The sequence below is a fragment of the Hylaeus volcanicus genome, chromosome 6 (assembly GCF_026283585.1).
Source record: "Hylaeus volcanicus isolate JK05 chromosome 6, UHH_iyHylVolc1.0_haploid, whole genome shotgun sequence".
In the NCBI taxonomy this organism is placed as follows: domain Eukaryota; kingdom Metazoa; phylum Arthropoda; class Insecta; order Hymenoptera; family Colletidae; genus Hylaeus; species Hylaeus volcanicus.
The window spans coordinates 17,408,583-17,427,547 of record NC_071981.1 but is presented as its reverse complement, the minus strand read 5'-3'; the positions used below and the strand labels follow the sequence as shown (position 1 = coordinate 17,427,547).

Sequence of the window (18,965 nt, the reverse complement as noted above, 5' to 3'; positions counted from 1 at the left end):
TTCGTGTTCTTATTTGACTCCTTATTGTTGGGTATGGGAGGCGCGGATACTACAAATTTATTAAAAAATATTTTTATTTTAACTTCTCGATGGAAAAGAAAATATTTATTTAACGTCCGCAGTCCATTCGTTATTAATATCTCAATAACAAAAGTAGAGTAAGTAATTTTCTTTTTGGATCGTCGAACAACGGAGAAAGTTTTCGTCTACTCGCCACTTATAGACATTTTTATTCGTTCTCCGGATATGACAAGCAATTTACATTATCCATCTTCGTTAAAGAGTGGACGTGGGCGCTGAAGGTTTGGCTAATTAAAGTTTCTACGTCGCGATTTCCATAATTTTCATAGAATCGCGAAGTTCGCGGTGAACACGCGAGCCCCAAACGAGTTCCCGGAGTGTGCGAGTTACTCGAGTTCGTTTCTCGAGTTCCGAAACTAGTGTAACGAACGTTAATGCCACTCGAATCGATCGGCTTTGCCGGCAATCGGGAGATCGCGTAACACGACTTCTTCGGTTCTAATTAATTATTCACCCCAAATAACAGCGAAGAGTTGCGTCGGTTTTTGTACCACGCGCAGATGATTATTTGTGTCATGGCGAAATTATTGACCTGGTTCGGTGTTTATTCCGCTCGCATCGCCAACAACAAAATAACTGAATTCAATTAACTAGCTGCTGACTCCTCGCCGCGGTGAGTTTCTCTCATTTCTAGTCGGTTGATGCGATATTAATGTAATTAATTTAATGTATATTACTCTAAATGGTAATGCAGCTTCGCGCTTGGTTTGACGTTGACGATTAATATGTTTATTAACTCTGGATAACTAAACTAGCGGGGACTAAGGAATCACGTATAACATATATTAATTGCACGTTTATAGCTAGAAGCATTTTCTTGATACCGCAGGCTGTATTTTGTGTAACTGCGTGACTTCAATTAATGATATCAAATCTATTGCATTAAAATGTGTTTGTTTTCAACGAATTGAATTTCTCGAAAGAATTCGTTGCGAAGATATTCTACTGTACGTCGTGTTTTATGCAGTATGATTTCTGGCTGGCTCGCACGAAAGGGTTGGTTGGTGGTTTCATGTTTCCAATGAAATTACATATCTTCTCGCCGTGTCCTCTTTTGTCGAGTCGACTCGATTCTGCCAGGATATTCGAAATTTCCTGCCCGATGACCATTCGTTCTCCGTCCAGTCCTTTCTGGACGCATGTTTGCGAAACCATTTCACGTTGGCTTTTAATCCACGTCCAACGTTGGGGAACTTCCCTTCCTCTATGATCTATCAATTTTTAAATCTGTTGCATTTTACAATAGGATATGTACGTTGTATAATCCGATATCTTCATGTGTATTTTTATTCGGATGTCGTTGCATCTCATGGAATAAAGGAATATAAATGTATCGATTATATCAAACGTATGTTGCACCCCTACATATGCATGAAATGACGTATCTAGTATCCAAGTGGCAATTTTCTTCGAATAAGGTAGCTCGAGTCCCAGACTCACCCTTTAAATAAAGTCTCCTGCGAGTGTGAAAATAGGGTTGGAATAAGAGAAGCGACGGGCACGTAGCCAGGTTCCCAGCAACAGATATTGTTACCCGACAGATATCATTTTATCGCTTGGAAGTGGGAATTACTGTGTATGTGTATGCGCTACATTATTACGTGTGGCAGATGTCGTAGGAACACTTAAAAAGGAAACGATCGATTCAATGTGACTATATATGTAACAAATAATAGATACATCGTCTATTGAGTTGTACTACTTGCATTCAAAACACATAATATGTTACATATTTATAGCCAGCTTTATTTAGTAATTGGTAAAACAGTAAAAGCATACTTTGTGTGTTTTCATTATTATCATATTTTCAGAAATGTAAAAATATTTATGAAAATTTGAGAGCTTTTAAAAAATACAGCTATAACCACGAAAGGTGTGGTATCTTCTTTTAGCTATCATCGCAATTTTGTGTCTCCCTAAATCTAGAATTCATATAATATGTATTTCAATTTTATAAGTTCAAGTTTGAGAAGGGACGAGGAAAGCGAAATGACAAGCGCGTCTAGTTTTCAAATGAGTTCGTTTCGAACAAAGTATTTCGTCTCTCTCTCTTTCTCTCTCTAAATAAAGTCCCTGCGGAGGGATGAAGGGGTTTGAGAAAGGACAAGGCGTCGGGCGCGTTTCTAAGCAACAGATATCATTACGCGGAACGTAAGTAACCAGGGAATGTAGCGGGCAGGTGCATGCGAATAAAGGATTCGCGTTTCTTCATCGACCTTGTCGAGGCATTGTCAGACGTTATGGTGGCAGGATAACGCAGGGTAGAAAGCTAGGGGCACCGCAATGCAGGCAAGGGCGTTGTCAGGGGCGACCCTAGCGACCGTAAGGCCTGATTCGCGCCGAACGACATCGCGATTCGACCGCGAAATGATAGCAGGTCGCCGCCACCGCGACTATCGATCCTCGATTTCGACTGCCACTCGGTGCCCTGGTCCACCTCGACGAAGTAACTCGAGTCGATGGATACGCGGTTCCCTTGAATTTGGTATCCAACTGTGTTCGTGTCTGTGTTCAAGAAGATTTTAAATAAGGAAAGAAGCTTTACTGACTACAGACTCCAATTCAAGGATTTATATTACAATAAATCTCGACGTGTGATTGATCGATTAATTTATCCGAACAAATGGTATCTTATTATTGATGAAACTATATAAGGCCTATTTAAAACAATTAATTTGTACTTATTTTATTTTTTTAAAGTACCGTCTATCAATTTTACAGATTCCAAAAAAGTATATATATATATATATTGTACAATAGTAGCTAAAGAGTTCGCATAAAAATTATGGTAATTGCACCAAAAAAAATATAAATATTGTTCAGAGTCTAGGAAAATATTTTCTTTTCTTTTCCAAAAGCAGATACCTTTCTCAATTTTGTTTATCAAATGTGGCACCAACTTACTGGTACCACTTTAGTGTTACCAGTTACACTAATGGTGCAAGTATACACTAATGGTATGATTTTACGAGCAGTCTTACTTTTGGCGATAATGCTGATAATAAATCAAATTTCGCCGCGCTGAGGTCAGTTTTAACTGCGTACTAATGATATTGATAATGAGAGTAATTGAGCATTATGACCGTCGATAGTAATGGCTATAATAATAATAGATCGAGGTTTCATCGCGCTGACATCCAGGTTCAATTGTACACTAATGGTACTGATAACGAAGATAATCGAATAGGTATTCTTAGTATTTATTTCAGTAATAATCTCGATTATAGTAAAATTTCTAGTGTACGTTTCGCTGAAGCCGCGTCGTAGTACTCAAAATATTTAATATTATTAAATGTTGTTAAATACACGTCCAATATAGAATTTAGCATCGAAAGTTGTATAGTAATAATTTCCGGTATATATTAATTATTCATTGAAAGTATAAAGTGTCTACATATTTATGAACGGGGGTGTATATATTCGGTTAACCAAAGTATACGGTTCACCTACTTCTTTTATCGGGGTCAAATTGACCTCACTTTACCAATTGCGTAACCAGTACCTCATTTCTGCCAAGCGAGGGTTAATAATAACAGTAACCGAACGAATGGTAATAACAGTGTTATAAACCATAGTAAGTGCGTCCTTACGATACATAGCGTATTAGTACGGGAGGCTAAATATACCGAGATAAAATAATCCATCTATAATAGACCACCTTCGGCACATCGCTGTATTGACATAAAACGTTTGGTCATACATATATCATTTAACAAATTTATGAAAAATATGATTTCACATGTAAAGTAATTGAATCTTCAATCTTCAAATAGATCCATTGTAATATTTTTCATCTTTCAGCATTGGCAGAACTAAATATAAAAGGCGATATAACAGTGAAAAATAAACTCGCTCGATACGTCCTAAAATATTCTAGATTCTTAATGTTCCTTTCCTGTTCTTCGTGGATTCCGATTCTCGATATTGATCGCTTTGGCGGCCCTAAACCGGTGATTCATACTTTCTGGAATTAAGTATCCCTCCTTTTCGCGTTATCAGAGGTTATAGCTTTAGTCGAATCCAGAACAAATCACCCCATTTCGAATACCCGAAAAACAAGCTTCTTGGAGCAACTGATTAGAATCGCTCCGCTCCCGGATAGAAGTTTATTCTTAGTTTCATTTTGTTTGATTTTATCTGACAAACATAGTGACAACTTTATTCGCACAACCGAACACAAGAAATAAAATTCGATTGTAAATATTCTAATGAAAAATTTAATTTTCATTTAAAATCTATCTTTCAATTCATACGAATTTATTAATGTAATAGTCTTAGTCGGTAGCAACTCTGGCCAGAAATTTAATAAATTTAATAAAGATGAAAGAAAATGGTGAATTAAAAAATGTCTCTTTTCATTTTCGCATTGTGCAACGAGATCCTAAAAACAGAATGATCAAAGGATGTTTCACTAACAGACCAGGTCTGTTCGAAGTTGTGTTTCGAAAAGGATCAACGGCGTTTCGCTGGTGCTAGTTCCCTCGGTGCAGTTTCAGACGCAATAAGGCAGCTTGATAAATTATAGACCCGCAAGCAGGTTAATTACGGACGGCTTTATTACTCAGCGGTTTGTACTTTTCATCGTTATTGTTAAGGATCGCTCGTCAGCACAGGGACGTATCGCTTAATCGTGTCCCGCGTAAATCCTGATAGGATAATTGCTGGAATTATGGCCTCGACGACGGTGAAACACCCGTGAGGTCTTAATTCTGAACGTGATGGCGCGAATCTTAATATTACAGGGTCTCTTAATAATCCAGTTAATTAAGAATTTTTATATTAAATTCTATAGGATGAATTACAGGACATCCGAATATCTCCGTTGGGTATGAAGACATGAAAAATGTTACGAATGGAATTAAACTGATTCCATGGCACGAATACAGTAATTATATATTTTTTCAATAAGGATAGAAGAACGAAAGGAGATCTATCCTTGTTCAACATGGACTTCGAATCTCAATTTAAAGCTTTATATTACAATAAATGATCTTGTATGATAGGTCAATCAATTTTTCTAAACAAATGCTATCTTATTATGAATACCTATATACAGGGTGTCTCAAAAATATCGGAGGTCCTTGAAAGGGGTGGTTCGGGAGGTGATTTGAAACAACTTTTTCCTTTGCAAGATTCCATTAAAAAAAATAATAATAAATAAAAATATTTAATAACCTTAATAATCGGAAAAAAATGACCGATACAAAAGTCTCATAGAACCAACTTAATTTCATTGGTAACATTTTTCGTATCTTGAAACTCGACAACTTGCAAATTCAGTAACAGAACATTAGCAAGTAATTGAATTCTACACAAGGGACTTTTAAGATTTTTCCTTATCAAGGGGCAAGTTTGAGAATCACTGGTTTATGTAATCAATTACTGTACCGTTGCTCCGATTTGCCAGTTCTGACCTTGACTCACAACGACTCACGACACTTGTCGTTTGCGGTACTCATTGTAACTTCCTATTTGAACGCAAACATTCGACTTGGTTTCACGCGTGAAAGACAATGCGAACGTTTAATGGCAAAGTGGGGAGGAGGGGTTTAAGGACAGAAGTAACGAGTAATTGCAGCGTTTTAATCGGACGAGGGAAAGCATCGGAATCAGCGATGCACAGCGACGCAATAACACGGTAAAATTCAGTAATCCGCGTGACCGCGAATGGAGTTGATTGCGCGTAAACACGAAGCTGCATAAACATTTATAAACGCAATTTGTTTGGAATAAGAACACGTATGCATTTATAAAAAATTTGAATGTGGAAGAAACTACAAAATGCACACAGTAAGCAATAATAATAATAATAATAATAATAATAATAATAAAAAATACTGAAAGTAAAATTCATATTATAATACTTGCATAGAAAAATGAATTCTTATTTAGGTTTAGCGTTTGTAGGTACGTTTGCAAAGATTTTATTTTGCATAAAGATCCGCAGTCTAATTACAAAATTTATGAATTATAGAATTATTCTACCAGAAAGTTCAAATATATCTTTAACCTTTAGAAACAAGTATTACATTTATTATTGTGCTATAAGTATTACACTGACTAATAATTAATCGAGACTTTTGTTGTATCCCAAATAGAAGTGTCGTAATTTGTAAAATGGACTGATGCTTGATTGTACTCGATCGTGCTACACAACAATAGCTAATCGGAGCGATGAAACAACTGGACTCGATGTACCAGCTGTATCTGATCATCGTCGACGGAATCGTATCGCCGCCCCCGCAAATAAATCACGCGCGCCAAAACGGGGGCGCGAAACGAAAGCGTTTATCTCTCGTTTAACGCGACGCTGGATGCGAATATCGTTCCAGTATGGTGAACGATAGTTGGTTCGTTGTTTGGGAAAAATTCGCGGCTAAACTCCACCATGTGTAGCCGATAACTTTGAAAAGAACTGACGAACGTTGTTATGAAACTTTCGCTACCAAACCCATTCTGTTCCTCGACGCTACCAAATAAAATGTAACACGCCTCAATGTCGATTAGGTTTAAACGGTAGAAATAGTTACAAATGAACGTTCTATTCTACATTTAGGTTTAATATCATGTAATCAAAGAAGTCTTTTTTTTTTTTTATTTATATCATCAACATAACTAACGATAGAAATAACAAACCGATTAGTGAAATATGTATTTTAAACTACAATCTAAGTTTTACATAAATATAATTTTATAGGAATATAAAGGCACAAGGCACATTCGCTAAAATAACCAAGCATGTAACAAAAGGATTGACGAAATACAAATCTTGAACTGCTCCCTAATTTCACCTGGATTAAAAACTAGATTTACTGGTCCATAAAGTTACAAAAAAAAAATTGAATTCAACGATCCGTAAAGTTCACCTGAAAGTCTTCGAAAACTTCTAATTCCATTTCGCGAATACGCTCAATGAAAGCGCCTTTTAATTACCCTAGTGGGCCGAATAGTCGACGGAATTTTCATTCGTGCATGGCGAGTTATGAAATCGCACTTCTCCCCCGTTTAATAACCAAGTTAATTTCCTACGCTCAGTTTTCCTGCGCGAACCGTTGGAAATCTTCGATCCATTAATCTTTTCACGATGGCGTTCTTGTCCAGAAACCTTAACGCACCGCCAAAACTTCGACACCTAATTACCGCCCATTCGCCACTCGTGAAACTTTTCGCAACCTGGTCACGTCGTAAATTGAGTCTTCACGTAGATGAACGAATTCAATGTTTTCATCAACGACTCGCCATTCTATTTGCGGTTAGGTTGATCCCTACGTGTGTGGGTATTTTTTGTAGACGAAGCTTCGAAGCCACATGGGTTGTATTCGCTACTTTTGCGTAGTCAACAAAAGGTATTAGCTGTATGGAATTCGAAATTTGTGTGTCTGTGTTTTCTACAATTCTCATTGTTTTTGTTTGAGGCTGATAAATTTTTTGGTGTTTTAATTTTCGAAAAAATCGAGTTTGAAAATCCTATTCGTGCGTATGCTGTTACGACTAAGTTACGTAATTGATCAAATAAAATATTGTTCGTTGAAAGTTTTCTGTGTATTTTCTCTGGAACTCGGTAACTTTTAAATGCTGGACAGACATTGTTTATAAACACGATACGCGTAACTCAGCCGTAACAGCAATACGTACGAATAGGAATTTCAAACTCGATTTTCTCAAAAACTAAGCTTTAATTGAAAAAATTATATTCTATATTTTGTTCTTATTTTTTCATGAGGAACCACCTCGAGCCGATGGTATATATTATTCAGCCGCACCCTGTATAAAGGCAAGCATGTATCCAAATTAGTTTTTGTCCAAGTCTCCTAATTAATTTTACTAAATCGACTTCACTTATTAAAACATTACTTCAGTAATAGAAATCCCATCGTAGGTCCTCACACCCTTCAGGGGCTGTAGCCGTGTTTGTAGCTACAGTACGGGCTTAGCAATCCCGAGCTGGCTAGAGGGGGGCCAGCGGGCCCCAATAAATGAGAAGTAAGAGATACTGCAAACAGTATTAAAACAATGCAGGAATCGTGTAAGACGACGATAAGAAGAATGGAAATAAGCTAGTAATAAGTAAGCAGTAGTGCAATAACTTTCTATAATAAGTTACCCACTTTAAATAAATGAATGTAGGTGTCCTCACACGATGCAACATGTTCAGGATCATGATGTTGTAGTGCGCTAGGGAGATAGACGAAAGTCAATACTCTCGTTATTCCAATTCACCGGCTGCTGTTTACATTGGGAAGGACAGTGAGCAACAGTGGGACGATAATTTCAATTTCGCAAGTGGTAGGGTCAACTTCGTGGCAACCTGCGAGGGTGACGCACGCGTGATAGGGCAAGAAGCAAAGATCGCTGGATCTAATTATATTAACGTGGCTTTGGCGTTATCGATTAACTCGCTTTTCGTCGATTTGCGCCATTTAAGCTCCATTCGAATTACCGCGGCACTAAATCGGCGTCCATGCGTTCGTCTCTCTCTATTCGGGCGTCCTGTTAACGAGAAATTAGCATGTGCCGGGCTGCGCGCAAAGCAGGGGACGGCTTAAACCGATTAGCGAGAATCGATGGGCCCGGAACCTTCGACCGCGACCGCATTTAACGGAGCGCACGCACAATGGGCGACGACGCCTTGCCGCGGGATCTAGAAAATTGAGATTTCCTTCTTTCGACGCTACGCTTTGAGCTGTTCGGTGTTATCTTCCAGTAAAGAAGATTTCTGAGTAAAGATTGACCGGGTGTGCAACATATTGGGCGTTTCAAAATATCGTAATAACTAGACTGCGAATATTTATGCACTTGTGACAAGTATAAATGTACAAAAATGTACAAGGATGTGTGCGAATGGATAAACATATCAAATTTGAAATATATGTTACAGCATTTAGAAGATAAAACATATTTTCATTCAAGTTTTTATTCTTCATCTGTGTATATACAAATAGGAATTTGCATAAACATCCTCTGTCTAGTGATAATTAAACCGATGTTATTTTATAGCATTTGTTTTGTAGGTAATTTCGCAAGGACTGGCTTAGGTATTTGGGAAAATTCAGTCTTGGAAAAATTATATAAATTATTAATATATATTCGAATTATACTAACGATTCCATGTATATATTTTGTTTCAGGTTGATTTAAAACCGCTCAGAGAGGCGACGATCACTGTCCCATCGCCGAAGATCTCCGAAAAGCGAAAGTCTGAGGAAGCCGATGTCAACAAGGATTTGAAAAAGGTGAGCCGCTCAAAAATATCGTCCCTCCTGACTTAATATTCCCGGATTATATAAGAAGCTCCTCCTCCCTTACATGAAGTAAAAAAAGAGAATAGAGTGGAGCGTAGACTAGCCTCTCCAAAATCTATTTTGAAACGCGGCAGCCAACGATGCCAACGATGGCTCCTTGGCCACCGAAATCGGTATAACAGGTCCGGAACGGTGCGCGTATTTCATCCACTTGTCGCGTATCTCGGTCGTTCTCGTCGATATTCGACGCGGAGAGCGTCTCGGCGCCGCCGTCACGGGCAGCGTCCTCGTTAGTTCACAACGGGCAGTCGTCATTAACGAAATAAACGCCCGTGAACCTTCTACCTTTTGAAATTAGACGCTGTTCTCCGCCTTCGACGCCGTTAAATATTCGCCTCGACGCTTCCCAACTCGAGGGCTTTTCGATCTCCCATTTTTTCAACAAAACGTTGTCTTACAGCAGCGTTTTCGTGTTACAAAATCTGTTGGCACCTGACGTGGGGATTGTGTAAGAAATTTTGATCGTTAGGTGACTACTATGCCTTAAATCATTTTTCTTGAGCAACCTTGTTTTAAAATTCCTTTTCTTTCTTTCCTTTCTTAAGATTTGTTCTATACATATGATATTCAGAGGCAGATTATGTTGAGTAAAGCTTTCGAAAAATTGCAATAAAATATCATTAATCAGTCGATTAAATGTTTTCAAGAGAAATTTGGAACTGTGTTCGTGGAGAACTTTTCATTTTTGAAAACGTCGATATCCATTGGCTGGAAAATTTACCGTGAGAGTAATTTTGCTGAAATTTCATAACACCTTCTCGTGTAATTTTCCTGTTTGCGTCACGAATGGTTTGACGCTGAAAAATCGTTTGATCCCATCGACGTCCAATTTCGTTTAAACAATATTACGTATAGCGTTCCTGTCGATGAATTTATTTATTTATATATCGTATATTTGCTAACGGACTCTCACCGAAGTAGATAAATAAATATTTAAACGCAACGAATTGTCCTTATTGGAAATTCTGAAAATACTGACGGGAATTTCAACGATCGTTTTCCAGTTGTAATATCGCGACATATTGTAATTAATTTTCATTAGTTGCAGCTCAAATATGCCAGTATTATCTGTTTTCATCTCCTACCTAGGGAAGACTTAGAAACAAATTCATATCTTTTTATTATAATGCAACTATGCGTATTTCATTCAATTTCTGTAGTAAAATTGTTAAATTTATTTATTTTTATTCGAATAGAATTCTCTTTTTTCATTATTATTATTTTTTTTTTTTTTTTTATTCTAATACATTTTCCCGCTATATTTGTTTTTGTAACGCATTGTTTTCTGTTATTCTCTCTTGCACTTTTTTTGGTTTCACTAACGCTTTCCATAGAAATTTTAAAAAAAGGTTTCAAATAAACCTCAAACAGAATAAAATTCCACTACAAAAGTGTAAATATGTCTTCTATCTTCTATAATAAAGAACATATTAGCTTTAGTTTCTTCGCATAGTTTCATTAACTACGAACTAAGTTACAAAGCCTCAGACACGACTTCGTCTGACTTTCGCCTTATTTTGGCTTGCGGAATCGCCCCCAACATATGCACCACCGGTAGGTAAATACCCTGGTACGTAAACGCTAAGAATAGAACGCAAAGAATTTCATCCCTTCGCCCTAAATTTCACGTCCTTCTCTTTCCGACCGCGTCGTTTCTCTAATTTCGTTGCAATTATCCTCGCAAGAATAGGCTGCTGTTGGATAATTTACCTTGGTTTGTTTATTTTCTTTTTCAATGTCAGAATAAGTTCATTCGACCCCCCCACCCTTGTACATTCTCAGCAGCTCGAGATCCGCTCGAAATTAATTGCCGAAGGTAGCGCTTAAAGTCTTAAACGGGACTGCTCCGACGTTGGAGGACTTTGTTAATCCGTTATTAATCCACGGAAACGCGCGTAGGAATTTGAAACAAATTCGTCGAGCAGCTTGCACGTGAATTTATCGATTGTATATCGTTTACAGAAGTAGAGGACAAAATTGTCCTCGAAAAAAGGAAAAAAGCAAACATTTGCCCAACGTTTTTGGGTTTTGTTTGATTTCGATTCTCGAATATTTCAATCGAAATACCTTGGTTACTAAAGATATTATAGCGCACTGAAATCTCTGCTCACTAAACATTAAATAAATTGAAATTTCTGAATATTATTGCTAATATAGATTTGCTATTTTTGTATTGCAATTTTTTTTTTAGCATTTGCATGCCTTAATTATTCGTTGCATCCAATTTCTGTTCCTCAACGACCGCTGAACCCTTTATCTCGAGAATTTTGTTGATATTCACCGTCAGTGGCACAAAGATCGTCCCGTTGTTTGACTTCGAAGACATCCGAGATCGAGATCTCGAAGGACCTAATACTTCTGATGAAGATTGAAAAGACTCGAGAAGCTTTCAAGCTCTCCCGTTCACCTTTCCCCGACTCCTCTGCAAATTTGTGTAGGATTTTAGCTGTACGATAGTTGGAATCACTTCGAAGACGTTGGGAGGATCTTGAAAGTCCTCGAGGAACTATTCTCTGTGTAAATTGAGGAGAGGATTAGCGAAAGTTTGCCCTGTTTTGACATTTCTTTTTCGAGATAAGAAAACTCGTGTGCGGTTTTCAAGTTCTGCCACACTTGATCCTGAATCTGCGCGAGTAAGATATACGGTGAAATATTTGTTGATGAATTTTTTATTGTAAATTGAATAGACATGCGCGAGAACAGTACTCTTTCCATTTACAGAAAAATATAAATATTTGTTTCGCTGTATTTGCAGTAGGAGAAAGAATGTGTATTTTTTCACTGCGTTATATTTGACGAAATCGACATTTATATGTTTAAATGGCTCAGAGATCAGAAATTGTTTATTTTACATTGGGATTCTGAACTCCGCGTAATATCGTATGAAAGAGTCATTTAATATTAAAATAAGGTTTTATACAATAGCTTGTTTATCATATGGTTTGCAAAATAAAAAGATAGCGCCTCAGGTAATGCGTGTAAATTAATGTTGTCATGTACGTAAAAGTAAACGTTAGTGTATGTGTAGGGACGTTAGTATCGATTTCCAGAGGATTTTTACAAAGTCATTTTAAATCGAAGATCAGGCGTAATGAACAGAACAATTCAATTTATATACACGTACTTTGATGTCGCATGTAATTTCAGTGTCGCACCGCGAGCTTGACATTCTCGTTAATTGGTAGGGCCCTTTTTAAGTCTCGATATAACAAAAGAGTCACTCCACGACAGTCTTTTAGTTCATGGCCCTTCGTCGGTTGTTGTATCGTTAATTTTAATTTTTGTTCCCAGCAAACAGAGCAATTTTTACTCGAAATCGTATTGAAATTTAATTTTCCAGAAGAGGTGAAACGACGGAACAGTAATTTAGATTTTCCACTTCTCAACTTTCGCACAGCTCGAATGGAAAATAAAATTCTGGCACCATTCGTTAAAATCGTCACGTTCAAGGTAACAATTATCGTCGTAATAACTGCGCCATCAACAGAAACTCTGGTTTATTCAATACTTGAACAAAGAACGTCGAAGCAAATGGAAAAAGAGTTTTAGAAAGAAAATTTTTCGTAGAGTTGTTACAATTCTGTGTTTGTAGGTCACTTACATTTTTTTAATGAATTGTAGTGCATTTGTAGTTAATTTATATTTATCAAGTGAATTTCGCGGCACTTATAGGTCGTTTGTATATTTAAATTATTCAATTGCGTTTAAAGTTTATTCATATTCTTAAATGAACTGTAGTTCCAGTTATATTTTTATTATAATTACAAAATAAGACCAGATATTAAACTAGAAAAGACAGACAGTGCCTAGTTGATTTGTTTCTACAATTATTTATGAGTACTGTGTCTTGTATTATATATCTTTACGCATATTCGAAAATTATAAACCCAATTACAAAGTTTGCTCATGTCTGGATTACATATGTCTACAAAAATATAACTATAAAACTACGAATACAAAAGTATTTTTCCATTGGGAGGAATAAATTGAATCGCAGTCCCGTGTTAAAAATTGCACACGACCTGCTACACGTATCCGGAAAATGAAAAATACAGCTTCTAATTTCCCCTTGTCGGCTTGTTGATTGAAAATTGTCAGAGAAATTGTTTTCACGAAACAAGGGAACAAGCAAACGGCGGAGTGTAAGACCGTAAAAAAAAAAAAAGAAGATGTCGACGGGACTGAAAATGATTAGAGAACGTGGACGAAAAACAAAAATGAAAAAAACGAGGTGGAACAAGAGAGGTTAACTCTGCGGAATCGAAGGACGCTTGGTGTCGCGTTAACACGCCGAAAAAACCCTACTCTACCTACGGCGTCGGTGCAGTTTGTTGCCGCCTGTTGCTGTGCGACGTCGACGCTTTTCGCGCAACTCCCAGAAAAAGGTACTCCGTGCCTGTCGAAACATGGCACGGATCTGGCCGTCTGATAAACGAAGCGTCATCGGCATCGAAATAATTTAAACAATTTTGTGGCGCAACGCCGCCTGTCAACGGTTTAAAAGAAATTAGAAACTTCGTTTTACGTTAATCGATAGTTTTTTCGACCTTCGATATTAGCGTCGAAGGGTCCTATTGAAGGATTAGTGCCGATAACAAAGACATTAGAGGCGCCTCCAAAGTTATTTGCAAGGTCATCTCAAGGTCACTAATGTTTTTTTATCTAATATTCTACACCTTTTATTACATTAACGTATAGTTGATATTGAGATGAGTCGAAGGATTGAGGACATCGTGACTTTGAAATCACCTCGATCACAATATTGTTCTTTGTTACGTCCAAGTATGCAATTATTTCCTATCTCACTTCACTCTTATTTTTAATAACAGAGAAGATATTTAATTCATCGTGGTGAATCCCCCCCCCCCCCCGCCCCCCGGCGTATTATCTACTAGAAGATATCAATATAGAGTAAATATTATCCAACATTATCCAACGATAACAATGATTTTTTAAGCTTCCGTAGAAAAGTGTCGAATAATGCTTTGAATAAAAGAACGAATATAAATTTTGTTGGTAGTGCCTCGTCAATTTTAATGCACCGTTAAAGGATCAATGCCCCGACCGACTCGATTTAAAGATATCGACGAGGATCAGTGAAAGAGAAGATCCTTTTAACGTCGCGGTTCGATAAGCTTGTACACGGCTGGTATTCGAGCTTGTTACGGAGAGGAACTTTGTCCTTTCACGGTTGAAAGGAAGCTCCGAAGAAAGGACGCTCGGGGACGCGAGCCTAAATGGGAGGATGTTGGGGCAAAGATTTCGGTGCCGCCGAAGGATCCTTTGAGCCACGTAAGTTCCCTTTTGAGAGAAAAAAAAAAACGAAGACGTAGAATACTCTTTGGAAAATAATTCTGAAAGTAAGAAGAACTGGAAGCTTTCCAATGACTTTGAAGCTTTAAAATACTTGTGTGGGACAGAAACCATGATCTTTTGTGTAAATTTATTTCAAACGTCCTTGGAATTTCACTTTTCTAGAGTATTCCTTTTGACGTAGAAAAATCCCTCTTGGATTACCGACTGCTCTTTTGGTGTCTTTTCTGGAGCCTCATAATGATACTTCGACGGTTAAATTGTAGATCTACTTTAATCCACCTTAATCGTAAAGCTTTCTTTGCGGTCCTACATTTTTTAATATTTTATATAACTCACTTAACGTTGCAAAGGTTGGTAGATAATCTTCGCTTAGTATGGTTCATTCTTGGTGAAGCTTATCTATAGAATTGTAGAAAAAAAGAAAGTGAATCTACAGTCAAAAAAGAGCTTCTACGGATTAAATGCTTTAAAATATATCCAACAGGCCATGCTTCTTTGTGAACTAAAAGTTTTAACGAATGACTGAGGGATTATAGAAATAAAATGAATTCATAAATTACAAATAGCGAATTTATAGTATTAGAAAACAAGTATTAAGTTAGTTGCAATAGGAAAGTATTAAATAAACTTTGATCAATAGAGAAAACAAAATAATATCCATGTACATAGAGGGTGATTAAATTATTCCTTTACTGTCAAAAAACCAAACGATTTACACTTCTCAAAATCTCATACATCCTCCCTTTCGGTCTACTATTTCAAAGGCCAGAAACTTCAAGAAAATAACAAAAAAAAAAAAAAAATCAATTCTTTTCAATCACAGAACTAGACAGAGTCGTATTTCTCCCCAGATAGAGAGGGCGGGGAGCCGGTTTATCGTCTCACAGGGCGCGAAGTGCTCCGAAAAACGAGCCGCGAGATCTGTTCGCCAACAGAAGAAAAAATCTCATCAACCGTGGAAACGAGACGCGGCAAAGTGGGTGAAACCTAAACGGACGGCTTCAGAATTCACAGGGGAAAGATGCCCTCCGGCCAGCGAAACCTACAAGGGGAGCGGGGGTGGGGCGAGGTGGTCGATGGTGGAAAGGAGACATTGACTTGTAGACAGAAACCATGACTGGAAGGGGTCGCTGGTGGGCGAAGGGAGGCCTTCAGGGCGGGTCGATACAGCCGAAAGTCCAGAGCGGGGCGAGTGGCGCGAAAATTCGTGCGGATGGAAACATAAGTCGGCCGAGAAGAGTGCGCGGGGGTGGGCCTAGGGTACAGGTGGAACGGGGACGCAGCCGAGGGTGGTTTCTCGCTCTCCTTTTTTCCTTCGGTTTATTTTCCTAGCCCGCAACTTTCCAGAGTTTCGACATCGTGTCTGGCAACTTGAGAAACACTTTTTTTCACACGATTCAATGCCTCCTCCTGACAACCCTTAAGCGGGGAGTGTGGTCCGGCAAAGGTTTTTTTTCCAATTGATATCATTTTAAAATGCTACCAGAAGTAATTTAATCATACAGGGTTTCCCACCTAACTTGACCGCCATAAATGTTTCACTTATCTTCCATGATGAGGGGAAAAAAATGTCACGGGAAACAGATTATTTGTTCTAGAAAGGGTAACACCAATTATGACAAACAATTTTTCTCTAAGTCATATGTGACAAGATTTCATCGATATTTTTGAAGAATAGTCAAGGATATTTTATGGCATCTCCTTCATGGGACCCGTTCCGGTAACGCTGCGCTAAAGACCCTTTTCAATTATGCCCTTCCGTTGCTAGATTATCGATCAACCCGGTGGAGTTGTTTGCACGTTCCGAATGTGTGTTACATGTCCAGTTTAATCGGATTTACATGGGTCGATGTTTCGGCTAATTATTGTCTTAATTAAAACGCGCAACGCGTACGAGCATGTATGCAGGAGTGGGCTGCGATGGCACGAGAATATTAGGATCCATTAATGTAATGCTCCGTTTGTTCCGAGAGTGGGAAAATCGAGCATCCGGCTGTCGTTCCGGGGCTTTAATTACCGCGCTGATTAACAGATATTAAAACGAACCCAGCCGTATGACTTTCTGTACCATTCTGGTCGTTCATCAACGAGTGTAATAAAATCGATGTTTACGGTACTGACGAAAACAAAATCTTTCCGAACGCTTCATTTTTACAGTGAATTCTTTTTATCGTTCGCTGAAGTAAATTTGACCAAGTGAAACGTGCAACGAAAAAGCGACACCAAGAAGTTATCTCGCTTTCAAGTAAACTCTCGAATTGTCTACACGCGAACACTCTCGAATATAAAATTCAATTAATTTTAAATTTAGTCATTTAAATCCTGCCCGACGCGGTCGTAAGTTTTTCTTTTCAAGATTTGTTGAAAATTTTAATGAAGTATGCAAATTCGACACGCAAGGGGTGACTGTTCTGATGAAAGAATTTTTTTATGGGGTATTAAGGAACGAGCGCGAAGCTAAGGATACTTAAATTGAAATCGGTAAAATGTTAATTAATTGTGTGTATTAAATGAACTTTCGCGAATTAAGAGGATTATGTGCTCCGGACCCTTCGTTCGGATGAAATTCTAAATTAATTCCTCTGCCTCTTGCTGGCTTCTTTGAAATGTATGAATTCCATAAACGTCGAGCCTCGAAAATGTCTTTTAAAATACTTCGTAGATTCACTTTCTGCGGAAGGTACCTGAATCTGGTAAAAAATTCAAAACCACTTACGTGTAGGTGCATAGTCTCGAGATGTATTTAATAATTTGTTAGAGTAATATATAGGGCTCGATGTATTTTTTTTAGCAAGGAAAAGATTAACAAGAAACAATGTGTCTGATTAATCTTCTGATTCGCGTAGAAAGAACTTAAAAAGCTAAAGAATTAGTAATTTAGTATGTGACTTGAAATTCAATTCGATAATTCTTAGTTTCCTAGACACAATAAGTTCTAGTGGACTGCAAAACATTTTTCGAAATTTTTATCTAAAATCCGCTGTTGAGTATGCAAATTCAACACGCAAAAATAAAAATACCTAAAAATACCTAATTTGTAACGATATTCTTCAATTATTATTTACTAATTATAATCTGTGGGAAATGAAGAATCGAACCAATTTCAGCTAGTTTGAATCTATTTTTCGGTCGAAAGAATATGTCAGCAGTGTTCAGCGATGAACGCTGCGTTTTTGGTAGACAGTTGCGTTTCACAGCGCGGAAAAACTCGCAACGGGCGCGCGAAAAGCAATGAAAGAATTATTGGCACGGGATCGAAGAGAGAATTAGTGTCAGCCGCGGGTAAAGTTATTTCGGACGGCCGAGCGACGCACTGGCTGCTATAATTGAAGGCTAGCAGAGCGCGGAACGCTGGAATAGCAATGGATCGCGGAAAACAAAGAGAAGATTGTTCCGTTTGTGGTTTGGCATGCTACAGTGACGCTGAACCCGGAAATGATCGCAAACCTTCACGATTTTCCTTTTTACCTGTAACCAAAAATTTTCCCAATTTTATCGTAGTCAACGAACACTAGTTAAACGACATCCTTTACTTTCGTAAAATAGGCTTGCCCTCTTAACTATGTACAAATTCAATTGCAAGAAATATCATTCTAGTAAAAGTCCTCGTTCAACGTTGAAAATTTACTGACGATAAACAGATACGCGAAAAAGTTGTTTAAGAGACTTTATGCGATTTGAGTTAGGTTAGAAAGTTTCTTTTGTGTAACCAAAAAACTTGGACTCTATAGGCGAAGCAATCAAAGTTTTCGCACGGAATGGCAGTGAGAAAGGCACTGCCAGAGTTCGAGACTGGCCGTTGGTGGAACTTTACACTTTTATCACGAGACGCGTTTGATACCAGCCCTTTTTTCTTCCCGTTCGCCGTGCTGTATCAGCAGCCAGTGAAACATGAACTCCGTGGCTGACCACATCGGTCACTATCTACTGAACGACTAACCGCGGATGATAAATGCCGTTCCGAATTATTGCGCCGCCTTATCTTTGGCTGGCGTTCCTATTTTCACGGCGATCTGTTCAACTCTGCCAGCGTTCGCGCGGATTTCGTGGGAAGTTTGGGGTTTTTTTTTACTAACAAGTGCAATTTCTGTGATAAATGAAGGCTCGTGCAATCCAGTCAGTGTAAACATTTTCGTTGCTAGATAAAATTCTTTCCACGTACACTTTCTTATATTATACTACCATTTATTAAATATATTTCTAATTTTTAAAATTTCGGTACGAATGAAAGTTTCTTTTTGACGAATTTTATAGTTAACATTTATT

General features: G+C 37.9%; 1 protein-coding gene across 4 annotated transcripts in view; it reads left to right on the top strand.

The window, feature by feature from the left end:
- Positions 1-18,965, top strand: part of LOC128878657 (pseudouridylate synthase RPUSD2-like) — a 198,298-nt gene that overhangs the window by 115,243 nt on the left and 64,090 nt on the right. For all 4 annotated transcript variants that reach the window (XM_054127020.1, XM_054127016.1, XM_054127018.1 and 1 more), the window contains one exon: positions 9,210-9,314. In XM_054127020.1, the coding sequence (XP_053982995.1) occupies positions 9,210-9,314 (105 nt within the window). The remainder of the gene's footprint in view (positions 1-9,209; positions 9,315-18,965) is intronic.